This window comes from Pimephales promelas, chromosome 1, assembly GCF_988280905.1.
Source record: "Pimephales promelas chromosome 1, fPimPro1.hap1.1, whole genome shotgun sequence".
In the NCBI taxonomy this organism is placed as follows: Eukaryota; Metazoa; Chordata; class Actinopteri; order Cypriniformes; family Leuciscidae; genus Pimephales; species Pimephales promelas.
In genome coordinates, this window is record NC_142769.1 from 34390847 (window position 1) to 34413899 (window position 23053).

The following is a 23053-nucleotide window of genomic DNA, read 5'->3' on the forward strand; positions in this document are numbered from 1 at the left end:
TTTAAATTAGGTATTAAACCCGTCTTTGATATTTAGAGTTTGCACTCAAAATGCGTGTTCACAAAAGAATAAGTGTAGACCCTACTGATTTGGTTTAGATTTCAATTCATACCTCGCCCAGAACTCATCGCAAGCAGACTGCAGACCCTCCACACACACAATACCAGGCTTTCCCGGCATACTGAACCCAGAAAGGTTCAGCTCCTTTGCCCATTCCAGAATGTTCTTCCTCTTCATCTTGTTGTAGATATGATGGCTGTAGATCCACCTTTTGACTAACTTGTCATTCTGATGGCATTCGTGAACACTCAGCTTGTTTACTTTCACTTCTAAGTTTATTTCGAAAACATAAACAGACTAAATAGACAGGTATCATCTGCTTAGTTCACTTCAATTTTTTTTACAATATTTTCCTAAATTTAATTTGTATTGTTTCAAATACCAATTCTCACATTAGTTTCTCTGATTTAGTGATCACTGCTGAGAGACTTAAAGCTTCAACCTAATGTTGTGTGTGTGTGTGTGTGTGTGTGTGTGTGTGTGTGTGTGTGTGTGTGTGTGTGTGTGTGTGTGTGTGTGTGTGTGTGTGTGTGTATATATTTTAATATATTTTATTTTCTCTGTTGAGGTTTTGTTGTTGTGGTTAGATTTTTTTGTTAACAGTCCCTGCCATTTTTACCCTTCTATTATTGTCCAAAATAATCTCTAAATAAAGAATTTTGAAAAAGAATTGAGTGTGACATGAGATGAAATGATGAATGTTTCAATAGATCTTACAGTAATTGCTATGCGTGTTTAGTATATGAACAAATGTGAATGTTTTGTAAATGTTTCAGTATGTGGAAATCCATTAGATTATTATTTTTTTTCTCCATTTTTGAACATTTGTAAAAAGAAACAGTATACAGTTAAAGTATACAGTACTGGGTATGCTTTTTACAAACTAGCAGAATCTGCTCGTCAACGACAATTTTTTTTTTTATTAGTAACCAACACATAAACATGTTTACCTAAAATTCCAACAGAACAAATGTAACTTTCTTAGATCACAGACCCATATAAAGTATATATCTTTAAAAAAAAGAATTGTCCATATAACAATCAGATGTTAATAAATGTGATATCTCAAGAGAGAAGAAAAAGAAGCAGGTCATTTTAGTTTTAGAGTGTTAGCGATAGAAAAGAAGTACAGCTGCTTCAGTTATCTCTCTGGAAGCACTCCATTCTCTAAGAGTACCATAGCCACTGAAGTCAAAACTAGTAAAGTCTCCACACTGCATAGGGACCGCCTCAGGGAAGTGTCCACCTCCACCAATACAGAACTGCAAAAATATGAGTGAATTAATAACAAAACAACATACATGCATTTCTTCATAGAACATTGGTGCAGTAAAAAAAAAAAAATTCTGTTGAAATTGTATTACCATACTATTAATGGATTTTCTCTTCATTTATACAATGAAGCATGAATAACTGCCCGTGGTGATCAAATGCTGTTCAAAAACACTGTTGTAAATAATCCATTATTTGTTTAACTCACATGTTCAGTATTGCAGCCGGTTGGTTTAACCCCCGAACAAAGAGCCATGGCTGCCTTTTCAGTATTGAAGACTCTGAATGTGATGAATCCAGCATCAAATATTCCTGAAAAAAGCACAGAATATATAATTGATGATCTGCCATGAAAGGTCCATGCACACATGACATGGCTTTCATTCATTAAACTGATTAGATCTCAACATTGATGATGCTTTGCAAAAAATAATACACCATAACTGAATAATACACAGATTTTATGACAGCCACTTGATACCTTCTTTAAAATATCAGAAAAAATATTAGCTCAAGAAGTATTTTTGTACCTCTTAAATTAGGTCCGTACAGTTGTTTGGTAGAATCCTTACTTCCAGTATCATACACTATTGGAATAGCAGGTCCATTATCAATGTTGCATGTCCCGATTCCAAACCTCACAGGAAATTTCTACGAAAATTAAGATAAAAGTTTGCCCACCTATATTTCTGGGAATGTTTAAAACTCAAAACTGGCATTAAAGTCTGTCTGACCTTAAATAAATGGAAAAGGTTTCCTCCATGTAGAGTTAAGAAGCGATTTTCAGTGTGGTATCTCAGGATGGAGGCAGTGGTCCAGTGTTCAAACGCCATATTATTAGGAACATGCCACACAGACACATCCTGTGCCGCAATGTCAAAGTATCCAGGATTCTGTCAAATCAAGTCATATTTATTTATATAGTGCTGTATATAAAATGTAGATTGTTTCAAATCAGATTCACAGTAATAAAAAGAAAAATAATGATACTGTTGCGAAACTGAATTAATGAAACGACTTTGGTTTCAGCAATAAAGCAGCTCAAAAGTAAAGTAATTATTCAGCTCAATTTATATTCATCAGTTATGAAACAAATTGTTGGCTTATGATTCAGCCATAAAACAGCTCTATGGAAGATAGTATCATTATCCAGCTCAATTCAATGTTGATTTAATCAGATCAACACAAGTTTGTCATTCAGCTAGGAAATCACCACCCACAGATATAAAGCAGTTACAAAATACAATATAATCATCAAGCTCATCTTCAGTTTAAGTTTTGCTCTCATTCGATAGTGTGAGTGCAGTCAAATTGATAATATCTCTCAATATTGCTTGTCTTTTTTTAGTGACAGGAAGGACACAGACTGTGTCAGATTCTGTTTTAGATTCTAGTTAAACATATTTTGATTGTCAGTCCAGGGACTTTGTGTCCTTTATATTGCTTCTCTTAAACCAGGGTTGTAAAATGTAATAATAAAGTACCTTATAATCATCACTTGTAGCAGCCTCTGCAGTTCCAAATGTGACTCTGTTCGCCCAAGTCCCTTCACCATCAGGCCGGTTTGCGTTGCTGCCCTGCTCACTAGACCAGCGGTCACCAACAGTACACTTTCCATACATGTTGTTTTCATGAACACTGGCCACAAGCGTCCAGCCTCCGCCCGCAGTGGTCATATCACAGAACGTCTGGTAAAGGACCCCTCTTGATGAGATCAGATAGTACAGGCCATCTGAGTGAACAGAAGCATTGAGTCAGCTAAACTGCCTTAAGATAAAACATAAAAAATAATAATAAAAAGACCATACCCTCATAAACTTGATATTTGTCAAGAATTTCTTTGCAGCTTCGAGCAACGTATTTAATTCTGTCGAGAAGTTTTTCAAGCTCGTGGTTGCTATTGGTATCACTGATATTAATACATGGTGCTTCTGTTTCTTGTATGACATACATAGCTCCCACTGTAGAAAGATCATAAAAAGAGTAAACACTGGTTTTGCTGTAATGCAAGTTAAAAAGTGAGTCAGAAAATGTCACATAGTGATAAATATTGTGATAAAATACACACACACACACGCATACAGTATATATATATATATATATATATATATATATATATATATATATATATAATTACACTTACTTGATTTAGCATCACAGAACCATAAACTCAGTGAGAGACTGAGAAGGATCCCCAAAAACATTTTTATAAAGACAGTCTGCAAACAAAAGGAGAAAGGTTCTTCATAGTTCAAATTGAAACCACACTCTGAAAATATGCACACCTGAAATTGGTATTTGGTTCCATGTTTTTGTGTAAATGTTTACTAAAAGCAAACTGTAGTTGACAAATCGATTTCACACATTCAGCACTTTAATCAATTAGTTAATCAATCAATTTAATCAATTTCAATTCATTAATCAATCACTTTAATCAATTTCACACTTCAATCAATTCATTACATTCAATAAATTATCAAATCAATACCGTACTGTCGTTTATTTGTATTACCTGAAAAAGACAGCACATTAACTTACCATTTCCATGAGCCAGTAAGGTATAGGTTTTGTGTAGCCTACTTGGTGTCTAAAAAACAAATGTTAATTTATATCTTTTTCTTATCAAAGGATGACAAAGACTTCCTGGCAAATACAACAAGGAAGAGATATTGTCATCTCACGAATCCAATAAACCCATTTTTATCAAGGGACAACCTGTAGATGTTGCTGAACATTAACTTGAATAATTGAAAATTGAAAAGTTTTTTTTTCCACAGAGGCTTAAGAAGTGATTTTCAGTGTGGTAGTTACTACAGGATGGAGGCAGGTCAGTGTTCCATCTGAATTTTATTAGGAGCACATGCTGTGATTGCAAAATATCCAGGTTCAATGACAGGATAACAGGTTATTAATTCAGATAAGATTTATTGCCATTCATCATTGTCCTTTGATGTTGCTGTTGCTTCATTTAAAACTGGGTTGTAAAATACCTTCTGCGGTTTCAAACATGTTTACAATGGTCTAGTGTGCAGACCGACCGCGTGACATTAAGGGCCATATCTTGCACCCAGCGCAATTGACTTTTGGTTCGCTCACGTGTTATGGTAAGTATGATGAATACCAAAAGCCGACGTGGAAAATGCACATGAACACCCCTTCATGTGGTATTTTCCACTGGGCTGCTCAGTAGAATATTTTGATGCAGGAGTTGCCGAGATAACCTTTGACCTTCTCAAAATGGCGGAGAGCTACAAGTCGTGAACGGTAAAATACAGTATGCCCAATAAAGCTGTTTTTTAATGAAAATATTTAATCTTAGATGCGGTTTTATGTGCACTGTAGTGAACAGTAATATGCAGCTATTCGTACCCTTTTAACCGCTCAGTAAAGCACATTCCACAAAAATTGTAGAATACTGTATGTTTACTAGCTATATAATAGAACATTATTCACAAGATGAACAAGCTAATCTACAAGAAACTGTGTGCAACATAAACTGTAACTGATTGTCATAATTCTGAATGCTGGCCACTGATGTCACTACTATACATTTCTGGAACACATCCTATTGTGACTTATATGGGAGAGAAACAGCTTCTCGAACAAGAAAAAATGTAGGGCAGGATGTTATTTTGTCTATAGTTTGCCACTGCTTTGGCCTGACCTCGCACAGAAAAATATGTCAACAGGGAAGTTATTTTGATAACTTAAAATTACGAGAAGGAACTAAAGGTCACAAGGAAACAGGATTGTGGCGAACAGGACGGACAAGGGACGTGAGAGGATGGCACGAGGCCGTTGGTGCGATTGCTAATGAGCAATACCTGTTAGCACAGGTCTCGCATCTCTCACGGAGGAGTGGAAGCATAAAGGGGGAGCGACGACGTGGATTATCGAGAGAGGAACTGGCCTGCTTTTGTATGTATTCTGATGGCAGGTAGCCTATATATATATATATATATTATTTTCAGGCAGGTATTTTGTTTATTTTATTCAAGTAAAGTTTTACTTTTGTAAAGTTTTACGATTGTTCTCCAGTTCCTGCCTCCTTCTTCCCTGAACTTTGCTACAATGATGTGAAAAAAATAATAACGTTGTGTACAAATAAATCTTGTTAAATGTAAAATACAGCAATTTTTCTGTAAAGAAATTGTCAATTATGATTTCATGGTAACTACAAAGGGATAATTCACCCTAAAATGAAAATTAAGTCATCATTTAACTCACTCTGCTGTTGTTCTAATGCCATATTCCCTCCTTTCTTTTATAGACAACAAAAGGATAATTGTTTAAAAATGCCTGCCCTCGTTCATTATAGCAGAAGATAGTGACTAGAATCAAGCTTTGTAAAAGAAGATGCAAAAGTATCACAGAATGATTCAATTAAATTCAAATGTATTTGTATTGCACTTATCACAATACATATTGTTTCAAAGCAGTTTTACAGATAACGATAAAAGGCCCATTAAATACACAGGTGCAAGACCATTTAGAGCTTTATAGGTCAGTAGTAGTAAGAGTACTTTGTAATTGATAACTTAATAACCAGTGTAGAGATGATAAAATCTGTGTTATATGATCATATTTTCTTGACCTAATAAGAACTATAGCAGCTGAATTTTGCACTAACTGTAGCTTATTTATTGAGGATGCAGGACAACATATTCATATACATATGAATATGTCATAAACATATTCCGCATTTCTCCCTCTTTTCCACAATGCTCCATCATCTGCAGGAATGTTTACTTCCGGAACCTGTTGCGCTTTATTGGCTCTACAAGAGTTGTGCTGGCCAATAAAATTCGTCTTTATTCCCAGGTCTGAAAGACCGGCGTTTCTAGGACAACGACTCAAACAAATGAGCATGGTGTTTCCTACTTTGTTTGGAGAGAAACAAAAGCAAAATCTACGGAGCTGTCGAGCACACCTAAGGAATGGTAAATATGACGTAGATTTTATTAGTTAAAAAGCCACGAACCGCCTGTTTGAATAGACGACGCGCTAATAAAGATAACATGTAAGACACGATTTTTGTCATTAGCGAGGTTGTGTTGTAGAACTTATAGCTAAGTGACCGTGTTTTTGCAGTCTTTCATGAGCCAGCGTCGCAACATCTCTCACAACCACCATCAGAAGATGATCCTGGATCACCGCAAACAGGAGGAAATGCGTGAAGATCAGACCAAAAGCATCGCCAAAGACCGGCAGATGCAAGCCAGTCTTCAGTCCGAAGAAAGAGTCGAGAGAAAGCGCTTCCTGCGCAAGATGCAAGATGAAGAGTATGGCAGACAAATCGAGGAATCACTTCTCAAGGTTGGTTTTTCGAAAATACGCCAGCTGTATGCTCAAAAAAAAAAAAAAAAAAAAAAAAAAGCTACGCACAGATGTCTGCTGTATGTATTTGTTTGGATCCCCATTAGCTGTGCCCTATGGCAATGCAGTCTTCCTTCTTGAGGAAAAAAACAACAAAAAACATACATTGCACATTTAAGAACATGCATGAAACATTAATCATGCATTTTAAAACATGCATGGATCATCACAATCTATTCTGAATCAACACATTTAACGATATAGCCTATTTAATATTACAATTAAATATATAAAATCAAAATCTAACACTTGACTGTGTTAATGTATGTTTTTAGGCAGAAGAGGACAGACAGTTCAGAGAGAGGCAGATTGAACAGGAAGAGAGGATGGCCAAGGAACTGGCGAGAATTAATAATGAGAAACTGCGAGATGAGAAGATGAGGCAGCACATTAAAGAAAACAGGTAACAGACCAGAGTTGAATGGCACTCAGTAGCGCTGTATTATGGTTTTTTTTTAGCTTTACCATCATTAAACTTTGCGTTTTATTGGCAGTGTTGAGCTTCGAGAGCTAGAGTTGAAGCTCAAATCTGCTTACCTGAACAGAGAACGGGCAGCACAGATGGCAGAAAAGGAGGCCATGAGATATGAGACAATGGTGAGTGTGAACTCCAAAGTAGTGTCTTACATTTGTCCATCTATTTTGTGGTTTTGCTTATTGTGGTTTTACATATTACCAGCGACAAGAGGCTGATGTTGCCCGTAAGATGAAGGGTGAGCATGAGCGTGCCGAGATGGAAAAGGAGAAACTGGAGCAGAAGAAGTATGAAGAGGTGGTACGCTACCAGCAAGAGCTTGAGCAGCAGCTTGAGGAGAAGAAGCGCAAGAGGCAGGAAGCCTATGAAGAGTTTCTTAAAGAAAAACTCATGGTGGACGAAATTGTGCGAAAGATCAATGAGGAGAACCAGATGTGAGTGTTTCCTTTTTCTTAAGTTTATTATTTGCTGCTACTGGAGCAAACAGACAATATCACAACATCTATTTTAGATGAGTTGATCAGATGGGTCTAGGATGGTTTGAAACTGGCAAGCTTAATTTACAGGGAGCTTCAGTTACGACTCGAGAAGGTCACGACCACTCAGAGATACATTGAAGATTTTAAAAAGCAGCAAGCAGAGTGGAGACGTATGGAGCGAGAAAAAGTGGAAGCCGAGAACAGGCGCATCATGGAGTTTGCCCAGTACCAGCAAAGGAAAGAGGAGGACAGGATGGCCAAAGTTAGAGAGCGAGAGCAGGAGAAAGAAATCCTGCACAAAATGGTACATAAAAGCTCATCTGGGTCATTAAGTACAGGCGAGTAATCAAGATTCAGATGTTAATGTGTTCCTTTTTTCCTTCTGATTTAGCTCTCTGAGCAGATCGAGATTGAGAAAAGACAACGTGAGGAGATTGAGCGCGTCCGTGAGGAACTCTACTTGGAAGAGCAAGCTGAGGCTGCAAGACAACAAGAAATTGTGAGAACTGTCTTACTACATCACACTTTACTGGATGCACTTTAAACATTTTACAAAGATGACAAAGGTCAATCTCATGATTCCTGTCAATGAAATGTCCAATTCATATTTCAAATAACCCCATGAAATTAAGCCTATTATAGGGCCTTCAAGATTTCCTCAATCAATAATCAAGATACCGGGTTACACTATTTGAAGTTGTCCGTGTTACAGTGTAATTCTACGTTTAAGTACTGAGAAACACTAATTAACTACATGCACTTACTATAGGGTTCAGATTAGGGTGTGATTTAGGGTTAGTTTCATGTTTCATTCCAAATTCTGTTTTATATTTTATATTAATAATAATTTTTTCTATTATTCATTGATGCTTTTTTTGTGAGATTCACTAGCACCATGTAAACGTTTACCATCTTGTCACTCACAGGAAGAGATGGAGAAGAGGATCCGGCAGCGGCTGGAGCTACAGCAGACGCGTCGGGAGATGATGGCTTTCAAGCAGTTGCGTATACAAGCCGAGAAAGAGGAAGAGGAGGCCTTCAGACAGAGGATGATGGCCAAGTTTGCAGAGGATGACCGAATTGAGCAGATGAATGCCCAGAAGCGTCGTATGAAACAGTTGGAACACAAACGGGCTGTGGAGAAGCTGCTGGAAGACAGGAGACAGCAGTATCTGGCTGAACAAGTAAGACCCAAACCTGCAAATCAATCTCAAAACATGCAAATGTGCAGCTCACTCATTAGATCCTTCCGAGTCAGACTATAGCCATAAATGCTGATAATGTGGAATGAATGAATCTAAATATTCAACAGGAGAGGGAGGAAGAGGAGAGAGCAATGGAGCAGGAGAGAGAGTCTCAGCGTCGGAAGATCATCGAAGAGGAGAGACAGAGGCTCCTAAAACAGCATGCGACAAAACTGCTGGGATACCTACCAAAGGTGAGAACACCACCACACCATAGGACACGGATGCTCAGATTCGATATTTAGAGGATGCATTTGTCACCACACAACTGTTTTTCTTATTTATTAGGGTATTTTCAAAGAAGATGATCTGGAGCACTTTGATGAGGATTTCAAAAAGAATTTCAAACAACGACAGGCTGATATTTTCTCAGATGAGGGTTGGGGAGATAACTAGCAGTTGGGTAATTCCAGTCATAATTCCAATTTTTCTTCTTTTTTCTCAATCTGTTAGTGCTGGTATACTTAACAGTGCATCTGCCACTTTCACTAAAGATTGGAACAAATTTCAAATTGATCTTTGTCTTTTATGTTACAGTGTATTAAAATTATATTGTGTTACTCTAATTCCAAACTCTGATTTTTGGTTTATGAAGAAACATTGGCCTCAAAGGATTCTATTAATTAAACAGATGTGAAAATCTAAATAGCCTAAGAATTTATCACATTCTTTGTAAGTAATATAATGCTCATACTGGGTAATACATTTTTCCCTCTTATCTGATCCTTTGAAGGTGAAATTCACTTGAAAAAAATGTTTAATGTGTGATACAAACCATGTTTATGTTGTTTGTAAACTTGGTTAGTCTTTCTCAATTGTTAAAAAGAAAAGCAGAGTGATTTCACTGTTTCCTAAGAAAGAACTGGATATAGTTCATGGTTGTCTGGCAGTATATCATACGAGCAAGAATGTAATCAGATGTGACTGCTCATGTACAGTCAAGTGTGTGTTTATGTCTCAACAGCTGTCAGTCATTCTGCCCAGTTAGTCCATTACCTTGGTCTGGCTGCTGACATGGCTGTAAAATTCTTCCATCAAAGTATTTACTGTTGTCCATATACCTGCACTACTCTTATGAAATTCCCTCTAAAAATTGTCACTGTAACAAACATGAAGAAACATTTCAAACTTATCATAAAATTAAATTAATTGAAAATGTCAATAAATTGATCCCGAATAGTTTAAAGCAGCATCATTGTCATGATTAGAAAGTATTCATTTTCAATTCTAAGCCTGGCAAATTTAGTTTTATTAGATCACCACATACTCTTTTTACATACAACACTGATAATAAAAGCCCCTCCACATAACACATCCCATTCTCTAAATAATATTCTAGAAATTACCTCAAGAGTAGTTGAGAGGTTAAAAAAAATGACATATTTAATATTAATGAACAGTAAGTAAACATTTTTATGTGACTTTCAGCTAATTTCATACATCTTCAGGGTTTAATGTCTATATATTCTTACACTGGTGAGACAATAACACAGTATGATTTGTGGAAAGTTTCTTAGAAAAGCTGTGTTGTTGATATTGTTACAATTTCAGTTAAGGTTTTACAGTAAATAAGCATAAACAAGGTTGGCTATTGTCATATTACACTGCTGTTCAAAAGAGTGGGGTCAATAAAGTTTTTACATGTTTTTGAAAGTCTCTTATGTTTAACAAACCTGCATTTATTTAATAATTTAGTGAATTATTATTATTATTACATTTTAACTGTTAATTAGGACTACTCCAGTCTTCAGTGTTATGTTCCTTCAGAAATCATTCAAATAAGCTGATTTGGTTCTTTAAGAAACATAATTATCAATGTTGAAAACAGTTGTGCTGCTTAATATTTTTGTAGAAACTATTATACCATATAGAAACCATTCAGGATTCTTTGATGAATAAAATGTTTTAAATGGCATTAAAAGTATGAAAGCATTTATTTTCAATAGAGATCTTTTGTAATGTCTTTACTGTAACTTTTGACCAAATTTAATGTATCCTCAATGAATACAAGTATTCATATATATATATATATATATATATATATACACACACACACAATATATATATATATATACATATTGTGTGTGTGTGGGTATATACACACACACAATATATATATATATATATATATATATATATATATAAATGGAGAGAGAGAGAGTGAGTCATTCAATATGTATATGGAAAGAGTGGTGTCGATGTTGAAACTGGAAGCTTCCTTGAAAAGATTATGATTATGATGGAAACTATTCTGTCACATAGCCCTGTTTTGCACTCTCCATCATCCATACAGGATGATGAAGAGATCACAGGTTGAGCATGCCAGATGCACATGCAGCATGCTGACGCACATGTTCATGCCTGCCTCTGACATTAGGAATTAGAATTAGATACACATTCATTTCTTCCTTCCTTTGTATATCAATGAAAGGAGACCTTTACCTTTAAGTAAAAGATATAAAAGGTCAGCATGAAAATCTACAGTCTCATAAAATTTGTAGACCATGCCAAAACTTGACTCAGGTGCCTTGCAGCAAAGTTAAACCACTAATGAGGGCTGCCTAATTCTTTTTCCCAGCACTGGAGCAAATCTTGTTTGGCCCACCTATACTGTTATGGATTTTATAGACTGCCCAAATATTTCTTACGATTGTCATCTTTCAACTGAAGCTCAGTGATCATGACAAGAGTTAATCTTTCCCGACATTGTTCTGCATCACATACCTTGTCCTGCTCGCATGGAAAGACAGGAAGCACTAATGCCTTGAAGGAACTTCAGGTTGTTTTGCAGACCAATGAACTCTTATGTATCATTGCTTATTCTATCATGGCCTTTTCTCACAACATAGATTGAAGGGAACTTCCTGTTGCTGAGACTGACTGTAGATTGAATTGACTCTGATTGCAGAAGCTGTGTGCATACAGTGAAGCTTTACTGTAGACCAGACTCCAGGACTGCATTGGATTAGTCTGAGCATGATTTGACTTGGCTCAATCACACTGTACGTCACTGGTACTGCACAAACATCATTACTATATATGGAAAAAAGGAAATGAGTGGAAATCTCACACATACTATAAATATAAGTTATACATGCTTATCATGATAAGGTGAATGCATCTTTTTTTTCCCGATTTCTCTGTACCCCCTGATGGTTATTACCACAAAAAAAGTTCAAGCATTTCTTGTGCCTCATGGGATTAGATTTTCTTTGAGTCATAAAGTTCAAAGCGTTTTGATTCACAGACATTTTTGGTTTTCAACATTTTTATGATATGGGAAATTGTTTTTTTTTTTTTTTTTTTTTTGGCAGAGCTAAAGATATTTTATATTTGCACTAAATAGTGCAAAAAACTAAAAAAATCTCACCAAGCTGTTGGAAATGGTATAAACTGGCTGTGTTTCAATAGATGGTGAATCTCTCACTTCATGAAGCCTAATGAGATGTGTACTTATGGACTGCCATACAAAAGACGGTCTGTCCCCCTGAATAGGGGTATGGAGGTCTTTCAGATCAATGACCAAGCAGTGGGAGACACAGACAATGGACCAATAAAGCACAGAAGTAGCGTGAGAATGTCTGAATAAAAGATTAGTCATGTTGTTTGGAAATGGACGTACAGCAGTACCTAATTATATTGCGTTTTGAGCTAATTAATGCTGGTGTGAGCTTGTAAACAGCCATTGCTCATAACTACCATATCATTATTAAGCCTAGCCACGCTCATTGACGTGCTTTTATTATTTTCCATGGTTCTCCCATTGGAAAAAATCACCCCCGGACTGGAACTATGGTGTGGATGGTGCCTTTAGCTTGGTTGGGAGACAACAGGATCCAGTGACAAGCACATTCCGAATCAGTCGTCACCAGTTAATCTAGACCTGTTGCCGTGTCTTATTAGACCATTATCCACATCACTTTCATCACTAATCTTTCCACAGAGGCGTGAATAAAAAGTTCACTGATCCTAGCCCAACCTTGGAAAGAGTAAATAAATCAACTATATGCACCAAACGAAACCTTGGGTGTGTTTAAATGCCAAGGTGAATCTTTTAATGCATTGTCAGAGCTGTTCATTTGGCAATAGTGCTGAAACATATAAGCAGAGATCATTATGATACTCGATTTTCTATTTTTATTAATTATTATTATTTCCATACCTTTTTGTTCTCACGTTTGTCAACTCTTTCCTTCTACTAAAAGGCTGGTGTTTAATGTGGCATATTCTATTTACATTATATGATACTGTTGTGATTCAGTATTAAATATCAAAATAATAAATTAATTAACATTGTGAATAGCCTACATGTCTATTATGATCTGACTCTTCACACTGGGGCTATTTAGCAATTAGATATCACATTAGATTTAAGGTTTTGAATCAAAAGGAATTTTGAACATTTAGTTCAAATCAACCTTACATTAGGCTACATTAATACATTTCTAACATCATTATTGAAGTAGATGTTGGGGGAAAAAAATTCAACACAATAAAAGCAAACTTGGTTACATTCAGACAGGTAACGTTAAAGTATGTGACTGACAAAAGTAGGCTACTGGACAAAACATACCAATTCACCGGGGTAAACAAAGAAAATGTGAACACCGTTCTCCCATTTTGCGATTATATCAATAACATTATTATTATTATTATAGGCTATCCATTTTTAATTGTTTCATAATGATAACGTTCAAATCACTTGAACCTAGCTATTTTCAAAATCTAAAATCTTCTGGTCGGGCTGGTCGGGGTCGCGCTCCTCCCCCTCATCCGACGGATCTCTTTATAAATGCAAAGAGAAAACATCATTACCAGACTGACAGCAGCATTCTGTCTGATCCGCGCACCTCTCCATATTCTACTATAAAACCAAGAGTAACTATCCATGCTCGCCAACAAGCTTGACGGACCGCGTCGAGGACGGTCTTTTGACTCCATCAATAAGAGTAACGAAGAGAAGCAACTCAACAATGAGGTAAGAGCAACTTCTTTCGTGTAGGCCTACTCAAAATGCATAAACATGTTTGAATACGGATGTATAGCCTCAGGGTCGGCGCTATGGTGGGGCATTCGAGGGCCGTGCCCCCCCTAGCGCTCATTGATGCCCCTCCTACCAAAGTTTCTAAATCATAAATCAGATGTAGGCTATACAATACCAAATGTTTAGCAATCTATTTAAATAGTACATTGTGTTTAATTTTTTGTCTAAGTGGATCTAATATGTGTTGGTGCCAAGAATTTTCACATGAAGAAATAGATATATCCAATCCGACTTTTCAATGTAAGTGCTGTAGTGGTCCAGTGGTAAAACCTTAGACTGGAGTGCAAGAGATTTTGGGTTCTAACCCACACTCGCATAATTATTTTTTTTCCCCATCATTAAAACCGATTATGTTTATCAGTGGTTGTCAAGCAGGGACATGTTTGAGTGCATTTTACTTTGGATTTCACCGGTACGAATAGAGATTTCGCCGCAACAGATCAAGCGCGCGTCCGTGTGAAGATGTTTATTGTGGCAGCGCGAGCCACAAGAGAACACTTCAGCACCACAGATCGAGTCACCGAGCACTTTGATCACTTGATTTAAAAACCAACACATTTCAGCGTGCTATATCGCCTCTTATTTAACAAATGAATGCTCTGCTAGGTAACCGGATATGTTTTATTTATTTGTATTGGTACATCCGTGCCGCGAGATCGAGATGTATAAAAGTGCTGGGACAACATCGACCCTGGCAAAAAGTGGTGGGGAAATTCGCAAATAATAATTATAAATAATAATTATAATAATAAAAGGTGTTTCGTTTTTTTTTTTTTTTTTTTTTTTTGCGTCAAAATATTTCTTAAACGGCAGTGCCCCCCCGCTGATGACCCAATGCCCCTCCAGTAGATCTGCTCTGGCGCCGACTTTGTATTGCTTTACTAGAACTTGACGAGTTACAATATATGCAATCATTAATTGTTAATTAAACTATTTGCATATAACTTTCATTCATAATACAATATTAAACATATTTTGTGGTTAACACATCTTTAATGTAGCTACATTTGAATAATTTAAATATATATATATATTTGAAAAATAGCCTTAATTCGCATGAACTTCTGAACTAGGCCTATGTATTGTAGGATTTTGTTAATATAACAGGAAAAAAAGAAGATTTGTTGATATCATTGGCTGTTAAATTTAAAGTCGCTGTCCACCACTTAGTGCTGGTCATGTTAGTATTTATTTGCACTATGGATCCTACTCCTACCCAACCTGTTGACAATAATGTTATTTACATGTTATTTGCCTTTGAATAACGATTTCCTATTTGAAACGCAGGTCAAGCAAACATACGTTCACTCGCGCAGGATATTACACGTTCTATGGACTATAGTAGAGAGATTGTCATGGTAATGTGAAGAAACAACTGAGTACTGAATATAATATCTCTCTCTCTCTCTCTCTCTCTCTCTCTCTCTCTCTCTCTCTCTCTCTCTCTCTCTCTCTCTCACTAAGCTGAACAAAACTACTTTTCATAAGAAAGACGAGAGCAAAGACAAGACACTTTCCTCCAAGAGGGAACATGCCGCGATTGTCTTCTCTCTGAAGAATGAAGTTGGAGGGCTTGTGAAGGCTTTAAAATTATTTCAGGTATAAATGTTTTCTATACTCTCTATATGAATTTTTTGGTATTTCTTAGCTTTAGTAGAACCATGTTATACATAGCTGGCACTTTTTAAAAGGTAAGTGGTTAAATAACTAATTTGTTTAGCAATTCCAGCTACAAACTGTTTTATTTACAATAATTGTCAAACCATGAATGAAGAAATGCTGGTGATATATGTATAAGTACCTTGTCACTGCAGTTATCACACATTATAAATCTAGTAGATCTCCAAATATATGAATTCTCATTATTATTCAAACAGTAAATTTGATAAATATAATTGGGCTAAATTATTTATTTTCATTTGTTATAAACAGGACAACCAGGTAAATCTTTTGCATATTGAGTCCCGCAAGTCCCGACGGCGTAACTCGGAGTTGGAAGTACTAGTGGATTGTGACAGTGATCGAGAAACTCTGAAAGACATTGTTCAGCTGCTACGCAAACAAACAAGCATTATAGCCATGGACTCACCTGACAAGTTCTGGACGCCTGTAAATGGTACTGTGTTTTACTCCTTCATTAGACAGAAGTACTAGTGCACAGAGAGTTGTAAAAAATAAAAATAAAAAAAGATTGCAACATTGTGAAAATGAATTTTCTTCATCTTGAAATTCTTGAATTCAGATCTTGCTGAAGTGCCTTGGTTCCCTAAGAAGATCTCAGATCTGGATAAGAGTGCCTGTCGTGTTCTAATGTACGGTTCAGATTTGGATGCGGATCATCCGGTTGGTATTGTCTGCTTCAGAAATTCAATGGTTAATTATAATTAGTAGTGCTTATGTCATACTGATCATGTCTTCAGTATTTGAGTTGTGACTGTGTATGAAAACCATTTTTGCTCTTATATGATTTCAGGGATTTAAAGACAACGTTTATCGTAAGAGAAGGAAATATTTTGCTGATCTTGCCATGAGTTACAAACAGTACGTCTAATAAGGTTTTAACAATAACTGGATTACTATATAACTTTATAAATATTTATATATCCTTAATATTGACATATTTCTCTCTCCCTCTGCAGTGGAGATCCCATACCACGCGTGGAGTTCACAGAGGAAGAGGTGAAGACGTGGGGTGTAGTGTTTCGGGAGCTCAATAAGCTGTACCCTACACATGCCTGTAAAGAGTACCTCCACAACCTGCCTCTGCTCACCCAGTACTGCGGCTACAGAGAGGACAACATACCACAGCTGGAGGACGTGTCCCACTTCCTGAGAGGTGAGAAGGACCACACATGATCTGTACACACACAGTTTTTTAAAGGGGTGGTAAAACACGACGATTTCACTTTTCTAACTTTAGCTAGTGTGTAATGTTGCTGTTTAAACATAAACAACATCTGCGAAGTTACAACGCTCAAAGTTTAAAACAAAGGGGGATATTTGCTTTTAAAGAAATCAATTTCTAAGAATTACACGGCCGATAAGGACCACACGACATTCCTCCAGGGTTGCTGACGTCACTAACCCCATTATTTACATAAACCCCTTCCGAGAATACTAAATAAAGTGGGCGAGTCCATTTTAAATTGCTTTGCAGAAGAGTGTTTGTGGTATAGTAGGCTGGAGTGTTTTTGCCACAATGCTGTCGAAATGATTTTTTCTTAACAGTAATAGTTTGTATTGTTAATTGTACGTTGTAGCAAGGAAGTAAACAAATGACAACGCTGTTTGGCTCTGCAAACCAGTTTGTTAAATGCTCATTCATACTTAACGTTATCTGACTATAACCTAATGTTACAAGCTTTTTTCATAAAATCTCAAGTCAACAGCGAACTTGGAATTAGTGTAAATTATTCTTTGATTAACGTTAGAGCTTTTCTGTATATCTACTGGCATGCTAAACATGGTTCTGTGTTTGATTTGGCTACTGTGGTAAAGCCAATGTTTAGTGACTAATTATTAGGGATGGGCACCGATTAATCGCAATTAATCGCATCCAAAATAAAAGATTGTGTTTACATAATATATGTGTGTGTAGTGTATATAATTAATTTGTATATATAAATACCCACACATGCATGTATATATTTAAGAAATATGTGCATGTATATATATATATATATTCACAATTAATATTATATATAAATATAAATATTTGATATATTAATAACACATTTTTCTTAAATATATACATGCATGTGTGGGTATTTATATATTCAAATTAATTATACACACTACACACACACATATATTATGTAAACACAATCTTTTATTTTGGATGCGATTAATCTCGATTAATCGTTGCCCATCCCTAATAGTTATTAGACGTTTTGATAATTAATAGTTAGTTCTGGCGACAGTTATTGGTGCCATATAGTCAGTCATAACAGCGTATCTAAAAAGTATGAGAACAACAAAAAACAAACTATTCTGAAACGTCGTTTAAAAGCCGTTCTCGAACAGGTTCTGCTCGATCATCTTCACTAACATTCTCTGGGTTCGATTCGGGGTCCAATTGGAATGGTTTTATTGACGCCATTGTTTATAATACACAAACTACCGGTAAAGAAAAAACATGCACCAGGTGAATACAGAGCCATATAGAGAGATCTGAGCAAATCACACCACACTGGGCCAGCATACCAATCTGAGCCCATTACGTATTTTTGAGGGACTGGTTTCATAGAACCTGTTTTTACAAGAGGGGGCAGAGCAGTGTAGAATAAAGGTAAAATATATGAAAAATAATGACTTTTTTTTAAAAAAAACGAAGCATGAACACATGTTACAGTGCACCCCACAAACACAATCAAGCCTTTGAAAAAAAGTGTTTTACCACCCCTTTGAGATACATTTTAACCTTTCAATAGATAAAAGAGGAACTGAAGAGAAATATTAGTTACCAGCAGGGGGCAGCAGATGTGTATGTATACTGTCTGTGTATGTGTGTTTCAGAGCGAACTGGCTTCACCATTCGTCCTGTTGCTGGGTACTTGTCACCGAGAGACTTTCTGGCTGGTCTGGCCTTCAGAGTGTTTCACTGTACACAATATGTGCGTCACAGCTCAGATCCTCTCTACACTCCTGAACCGTGAGTACAGAGCAAGTCCCTTTATCTCTTCAGGTCAATTTATCGGCACAATCTTTTGAAATAAGCTTTTATGAAGCAGCACCCATTGTTAAAGCAACACATTGTCTGTCAAACTTGATGCATGAACAAGTTACACGTGCAGGAATGGAAACAAACACAGCACCTTTTATTCAATAAATCAAACTAATGTTTATATGTATATTTTCTTATATTTTGTACTTTGGGCTCCGTTTCGTGTCAATGCCATGAATCATATGAAATCCCTGTTGAATTTTGTTTTTAAATTTTGAATATCAAATCAATGTCAATATATTGCAGCATTGTTTTAGTGTCTAACTTTTCATATGGATCTTGTTCAAATTTCATCATTGATTTTGTTAACCCTTTTACAACCATTTTTCATTGTTTCAATGTTATTTCAGTGATGAAACAATAACTCAACCACATTTAATAGCTTTTAATAGCTTCACTTCACGTTTGTATGCGTCATGTGAAATAGGCACATACAAATAAATGAATAAATTAAAGAGATCTTCATGTCTATGTCTTTCAGGGACACATGTCATGAGCTGCTGGGTCATGTTCCTCTGTTGGCGGAACCAAGTTTTGCACAGTTCTCTCAGGAATTAGGACTGGCTTCTCTCGGGGCGTCTGATGATGCTGTGCAGAAATTAGCAACTGTATATATTTCAGTACATTTTGCTGTCCTGGTGTGCATATAAAGCCTTAATATTGTTTGCAGTAGTTTTGATTGTTGTTATGTTGGTGTGTGTGCCATTGCAGTGCTATTTCTTCACGGTAGAGTTTGGCCTGTGCAAGCAGGAGGGTTCACTCAGAGCATACGGTGCTGGACTTCTCTCGTCCATCAGCGAACTTAAGGTACACTAGATGCGCATTGTCGGTTTTAGAATTAAAGATTAGAACAATTATCTTTTTATGTTTAATCTGTTTAATTTGAACAATAAATATGAATCAAATTTTAATGCTTTTAAAAGTCTCTTCTGCTCACCAAGGCTACTGTTTCAAAAATACTGTAAAAATGAAGTATTATTACAATTTCAAATAACTGTTTTCTGTTTTAATATTTTTGTACTTTTTTTATTTTTCATCATCATTACTCCAGTTTTCAGTATATCATGATCCTTCAGAAATCATTCTAATATGCTGATTTTTAAGAAACATTATTTTTATTATCGCACAAAACAGAAATCAGGATTTTGTTGATGAATGGAAAGATCAAAAGAACAGCATTTATTTGAAATAGAAATATTTTGTAATATTATAAACTGTAACATTACTGTGACATCTGAAACACATGTTTTATTTTAAAGCACTCTCTCTCAGGCGCTGCTAAAATCCTTCCCTTTGAGCCCAAGGTCACCTGTAAGCAGGAGTGTCTCATCACCACCTTTCAAGATGTTTACTTTGTTTCAGAGAGCTTTGAGGAAGCTAAATTTAGAATGCGGTAAATCTATTTTTTTATTTATTTATTTATTTTTTTTGTATATGTGACCTGTTATATTTCTACCTCATTATTATTTTGTTTTAACTATACATTTTATCCTTCACAGTGAGTTTGCAAAGACAATCCAGCGTCCATTCTCCCTACGTTATAACCCGTACACACAGAGCGTATGTGTGCTGAAGGACATGCCCAGCATCAACGATGTGGTCGAAGAGCTCAGACACGAGCTGGACATTGTCGGAGACGCTCTCTGTCGTCTCAGCGCACACCCTGGTGTCTGAAACCAATATCACTCTCACTCATATTAATAGGCTTTTATTCTAGCTATATCTAATATCAGAGCACGTTACTCAACTTTCAGCACTGCCATAGTATTATCTCATTATCTGCCTTCTCTGACTGCAGAGGTGAATCACTCTTAATGTCTCTGTGAGCACCTTTCCTCTGCTACTGATAATCTGCCAAATACCACAAAGCACTTGAATATCCAAGCACTGCTTTCAGGAGAGTCTTTAAGTGCTCTTTAATTACACCAACAAGCTCAGAGTCCTTCACTGCTATTCAAACACCACCACTGCTAAAACTACAGCCACCACTTTAATTCATGACCACTATATTCATGAAGTCTAACTTTCTCTCCACTATGACTTCAGTTTCTGTAAATACACAGGAAAAATAGAAATGGTTAATCCTTGTCTGGAGTCTATCTTCAGAGACAAAGCTCAGGTTTGGAAAACACTCCTACAAACATTGCATCTTGAGACTTGAGATTGAGACATTTGTGTTAGTCGTAAAATGATCAAACTCTTATCTAAAATTTAGATTGCTCTAAATTCGTAATTTGATGTGTACTCTCGACTAGTATCTTTAAGAAAATGTACCCCTTTCTTACCATGAGCTGAATAATTTATTTATTGGCATTTGATATAAAATTATGCCTTATAACCAAAATGTTTCACCTTTTTCTAATTATCCTGGTGTGAAGTTAAAGCTGTGGTGTGTATGTTGTGTTTTGAAGACTGTTTAGCTTATTTGCTGCTTGTCCGTGTGCATTTGTGTTTTACTAAATTCTAATTAAGAAAGTTAATACTTATAGTGAACAAGTAGAAATAAAAATGTAATAAATAGATTAATGCACAAATTAAATAATTTATTAGCAAACTTAATCTGAATCACACAAATGATTCAGGTGGAATTAATAATACAAAGTGGCTTACAAACCTTTTGAAATGTTTGTTGGCCGGCCTTTAATCATTATCTCCATGAATTTTTTTTTTCATCAAAGATTGTTATATTAGTTTCTACAGACGCAAAGTTAAAAAATAACCCCTCAAAAAATCACATTTACCAGCAGAGGGCAATATTGTTCTATTACAGTGGTTACTAACGGAACACAATCAATGTTCCCTGAAATTTTAAGTAGCAAATCACATAGCAATGTTTGCACACTTACACACACACACACACACACAATTCCAGTCACCATCTTCACATTCATTTTGGTTTGATTTATTTTGCATGTAGTGTTTAAAGGGCCAGTTACATTTAGATCTTAATTGTTGTCATATTTTCTGTACTGCACTGCAGGCATAAACAGGCAAAGTACCATGTTTATAATCATCCAACAATGTATTTGCATTTCCATTCTATTTTTCCCTTTGCTTTATATATTCAGAATCAGTCACAGAAACTGTATTTGGCTTTCTATTATATATATATATATATATATATATTTACATTTGCATATATAGATTAAGCATCAGTCACATTAACTGTATGCTACGATTTTATTTTATTTTTTAATTTATTTTTTGCCAAAAAAGATCAGTAAAGTATCCCCTAACTGGCCTTTTTAGGGGGCTTTTCTCAGGGCGAATGAGAGGATGCATAATTGCTTTTTACCTGACATCTTTGAAAGACAGATGCAAAATGATTAATGCATCCATGGCCAGGATATAATTATAAAATATGACATGATTTTAAAAGTGATCTATAACATCAACTATGCAATAAACTTTCATTTATTTGCTAATAAAATTATTAAGCCTATTTGGAGAGAGAGGTGTTTAAGATGTGAAAAAATACCGGTATGTCAGTCATCGTGTGATAATGAAAATATGATTAGGCCTAAACTACTTGTTTTGAGCAGGTGATGTCAATGAACAGGCTGTAAAACTGTTGGCTAAGTTACAGAAACTCATGAAAAACTGATGCTAATTATCCGGGAAACATTCAGTCAAGGTGTCATTGTTTTTGTCAAACAAATAATGTAAATTTAATATATTTTTATTTAATACAATTCCTGGCGCAGCAGGATTTTGAACAAGGTCCTGTTGTTGCTGGGCCAACGCGCAGCAGACGTGACGTGGCGCTTCACTTCTCGTCCGGTACGCGACCCCCACTTCGATCGGTTGACCATGGAAATTTCTGGACTTATTGCAATCGGTAAGCTTGAATTCACTGAGCTCCCGAGAGCGAACCATTCTTTCACAAATGTTTGTAGAAGCATGTCTACATAGGTTCTTGATTACAACTGTGGCCATGAAAGTGATTGCAACACCTGTGATTGGAATTCAATGATTTGGAGGGGTACTCCAATACTTTTGCCAGTTTATAGAGAGGATGTGTTTTTGGAGGCAGCCACTTATTGAGCAAGATTCTCTGGGTGTTTCATATTAATTGGTCAAAAATATAAAGTTGTCTGACTCTGAGACAGACAAGTGGTTAGCCTACTGTCTGATCAGCTTGGTCTAAAACGAGAGAAGCACAAGCTTACTGCATTTCCAAGCTCACTTGTTATTGCAAATATGAAGACGTAATGTATAATTAGATTACAGCTGAAGTACCCACCATTTCAAGATTTGATTTCATGCACATTACATAGCCCTATTGTATTGTGATAAACGAAGGAGATGCTTGGTTTGTGTTTAGTGGAGGAGCACTAAAATAACATCACTTCGCTTCCAACAACAGAACAAGCAAAGTCC

General features: G+C 36.1%; 3 protein-coding genes across 5 annotated transcripts; 2 read left to right on the top strand and 1 right to left on the bottom strand.

Moving 5' to 3' along the window:
• Window positions 1–960: 960 nt before the first annotated feature.
• LOC120468472 (intelectin) lies at window positions 961–4887 on the bottom strand. The gene is made up of 8 exons (XM_039657058.2): window positions 3871–4887; window positions 3476–3551; window positions 3141–3293; window positions 2817–3064; window positions 2067–2225; window positions 1863–1983; window positions 1541–1644; window positions 961–1322 (listed from the first exon to the last, which is right to left on the bottom strand). The coding sequence occupies exons 1-8, from the start codon at window positions 3877–3879 to the stop codon at window positions 1170–1172; spliced, it is 1023 nt and encodes a 340-aa protein (XP_039512992.2). The 5' UTR covers window positions 3880–4887; the 3' UTR covers window positions 961–1169.
• Window positions 4888–5151: 264 nt separating this feature from the next.
• mns1 (meiosis-specific nuclear structural 1) lies at window positions 5152–10562 on the top strand. 3 transcript variants are annotated; one of them, XM_039657057.2, is made up of 11 exons: window positions 5152–5269; window positions 6154–6352; window positions 6424–6648; window positions 6984–7111; window positions 7203–7305; window positions 7388–7617; window positions 7750–7966; window positions 8054–8161; window positions 8589–8846; window positions 8975–9100; window positions 9195–10562. In XM_039657057.2, the coding sequence occupies exons 3-11, from the start codon at window positions 6430–6432 to the stop codon at window positions 9300–9302; spliced, it is 1497 nt and encodes a 498-aa protein (XP_039512991.2). In that variant the 5' UTR covers window positions 5152–5269; window positions 6154–6352; window positions 6424–6429; the 3' UTR covers window positions 9303–10562. The 3 variants fall into 3 exon arrangements, with proteins under 3 accessions (XP_039512991.2, XP_088985665.1, XP_039512990.2); XM_089129539.1 differs by having other exon boundaries at window positions 5153–5269; window positions 6154–6272; XM_039657056.2 differs by lacking the exon at window positions 5152–5269 and having other exon boundaries at window positions 5978–6272.
• A 3176-nt stretch (window positions 10563–13738) lies between these two features.
• tph1b (tryptophan hydroxylase 1b) lies at window positions 13739–22128 on the top strand. Its single transcript, XM_039657055.2, has 11 exons — window positions 13739–13884; window positions 15415–15549; window positions 15883–16066; window positions 16193–16293; window positions 16424–16491; window positions 16590–16786; window positions 18466–18601; window positions 19155–19281; window positions 19385–19480; window positions 19933–20066; window positions 20173–22128. The coding sequence occupies exons 1-11, from the start codon at window positions 13795–13797 to the stop codon at window positions 20345–20347; spliced, it is 1443 nt and encodes a 480-aa protein (XP_039512989.1). The 5' UTR covers window positions 13739–13794; the 3' UTR covers window positions 20348–22128.
• The last annotated feature ends 925 nt before the right edge of the window (window positions 22129–23053 follow it).

Excerpts from the sequence above, each read along its gene's own strand:
- LOC120468472 (XM_039657058.2), bottom strand. Across the intron at positions 3,065-3,140 it reads CAAATATCAAGTTTATGAGG|ATGGCCTGTACTATCTGATC; the intron begins GTATGGTCTTTT and ends CTGTTCACTCAG. Across the intron at positions 1,323-1,540 it reads CCGGCTGCAATACTGAACAT|TTCTGTATTGGTGGAGGTGG; the intron begins GTGAGTTAAACA and ends ATATTTTTGCAG.
- mns1 (XM_089129539.1), top strand. Across the intron at positions 6,649-6,983 it reads TCGAGGAATCACTTCTCAAG|GCAGAAGAGGACAGACAGTT; the intron begins GTTGGTTTTTCG and ends GTATGTTTTTAG. Across the intron at positions 7,967-8,053 it reads AAGAAATCCTGCACAAAATG|CTCTCTGAGCAGATCGAGAT; the intron begins GTACATAAAAGC and ends CTTCTGATTTAG.
- tph1b (XM_039657055.2), top strand. The coding sequence starts at position 13,795 with ATGCTCGCCAACAAGCTTGACGGACCGCGTCGAGGACGGTCTTTTGAC. Across the intron at positions 16,294-16,423 it reads ATTTGGATGCGGATCATCCG|GGATTTAAAGACAACGTTTA; the intron begins GTTGGTATTGTC and ends ATATGATTTCAG. Across the intron at positions 19,282-19,384 it reads CTGTGCAGAAATTAGCAACT|TGCTATTTCTTCACGGTAGA; the intron begins GTATATATTTCA and ends GTGCCATTGCAG.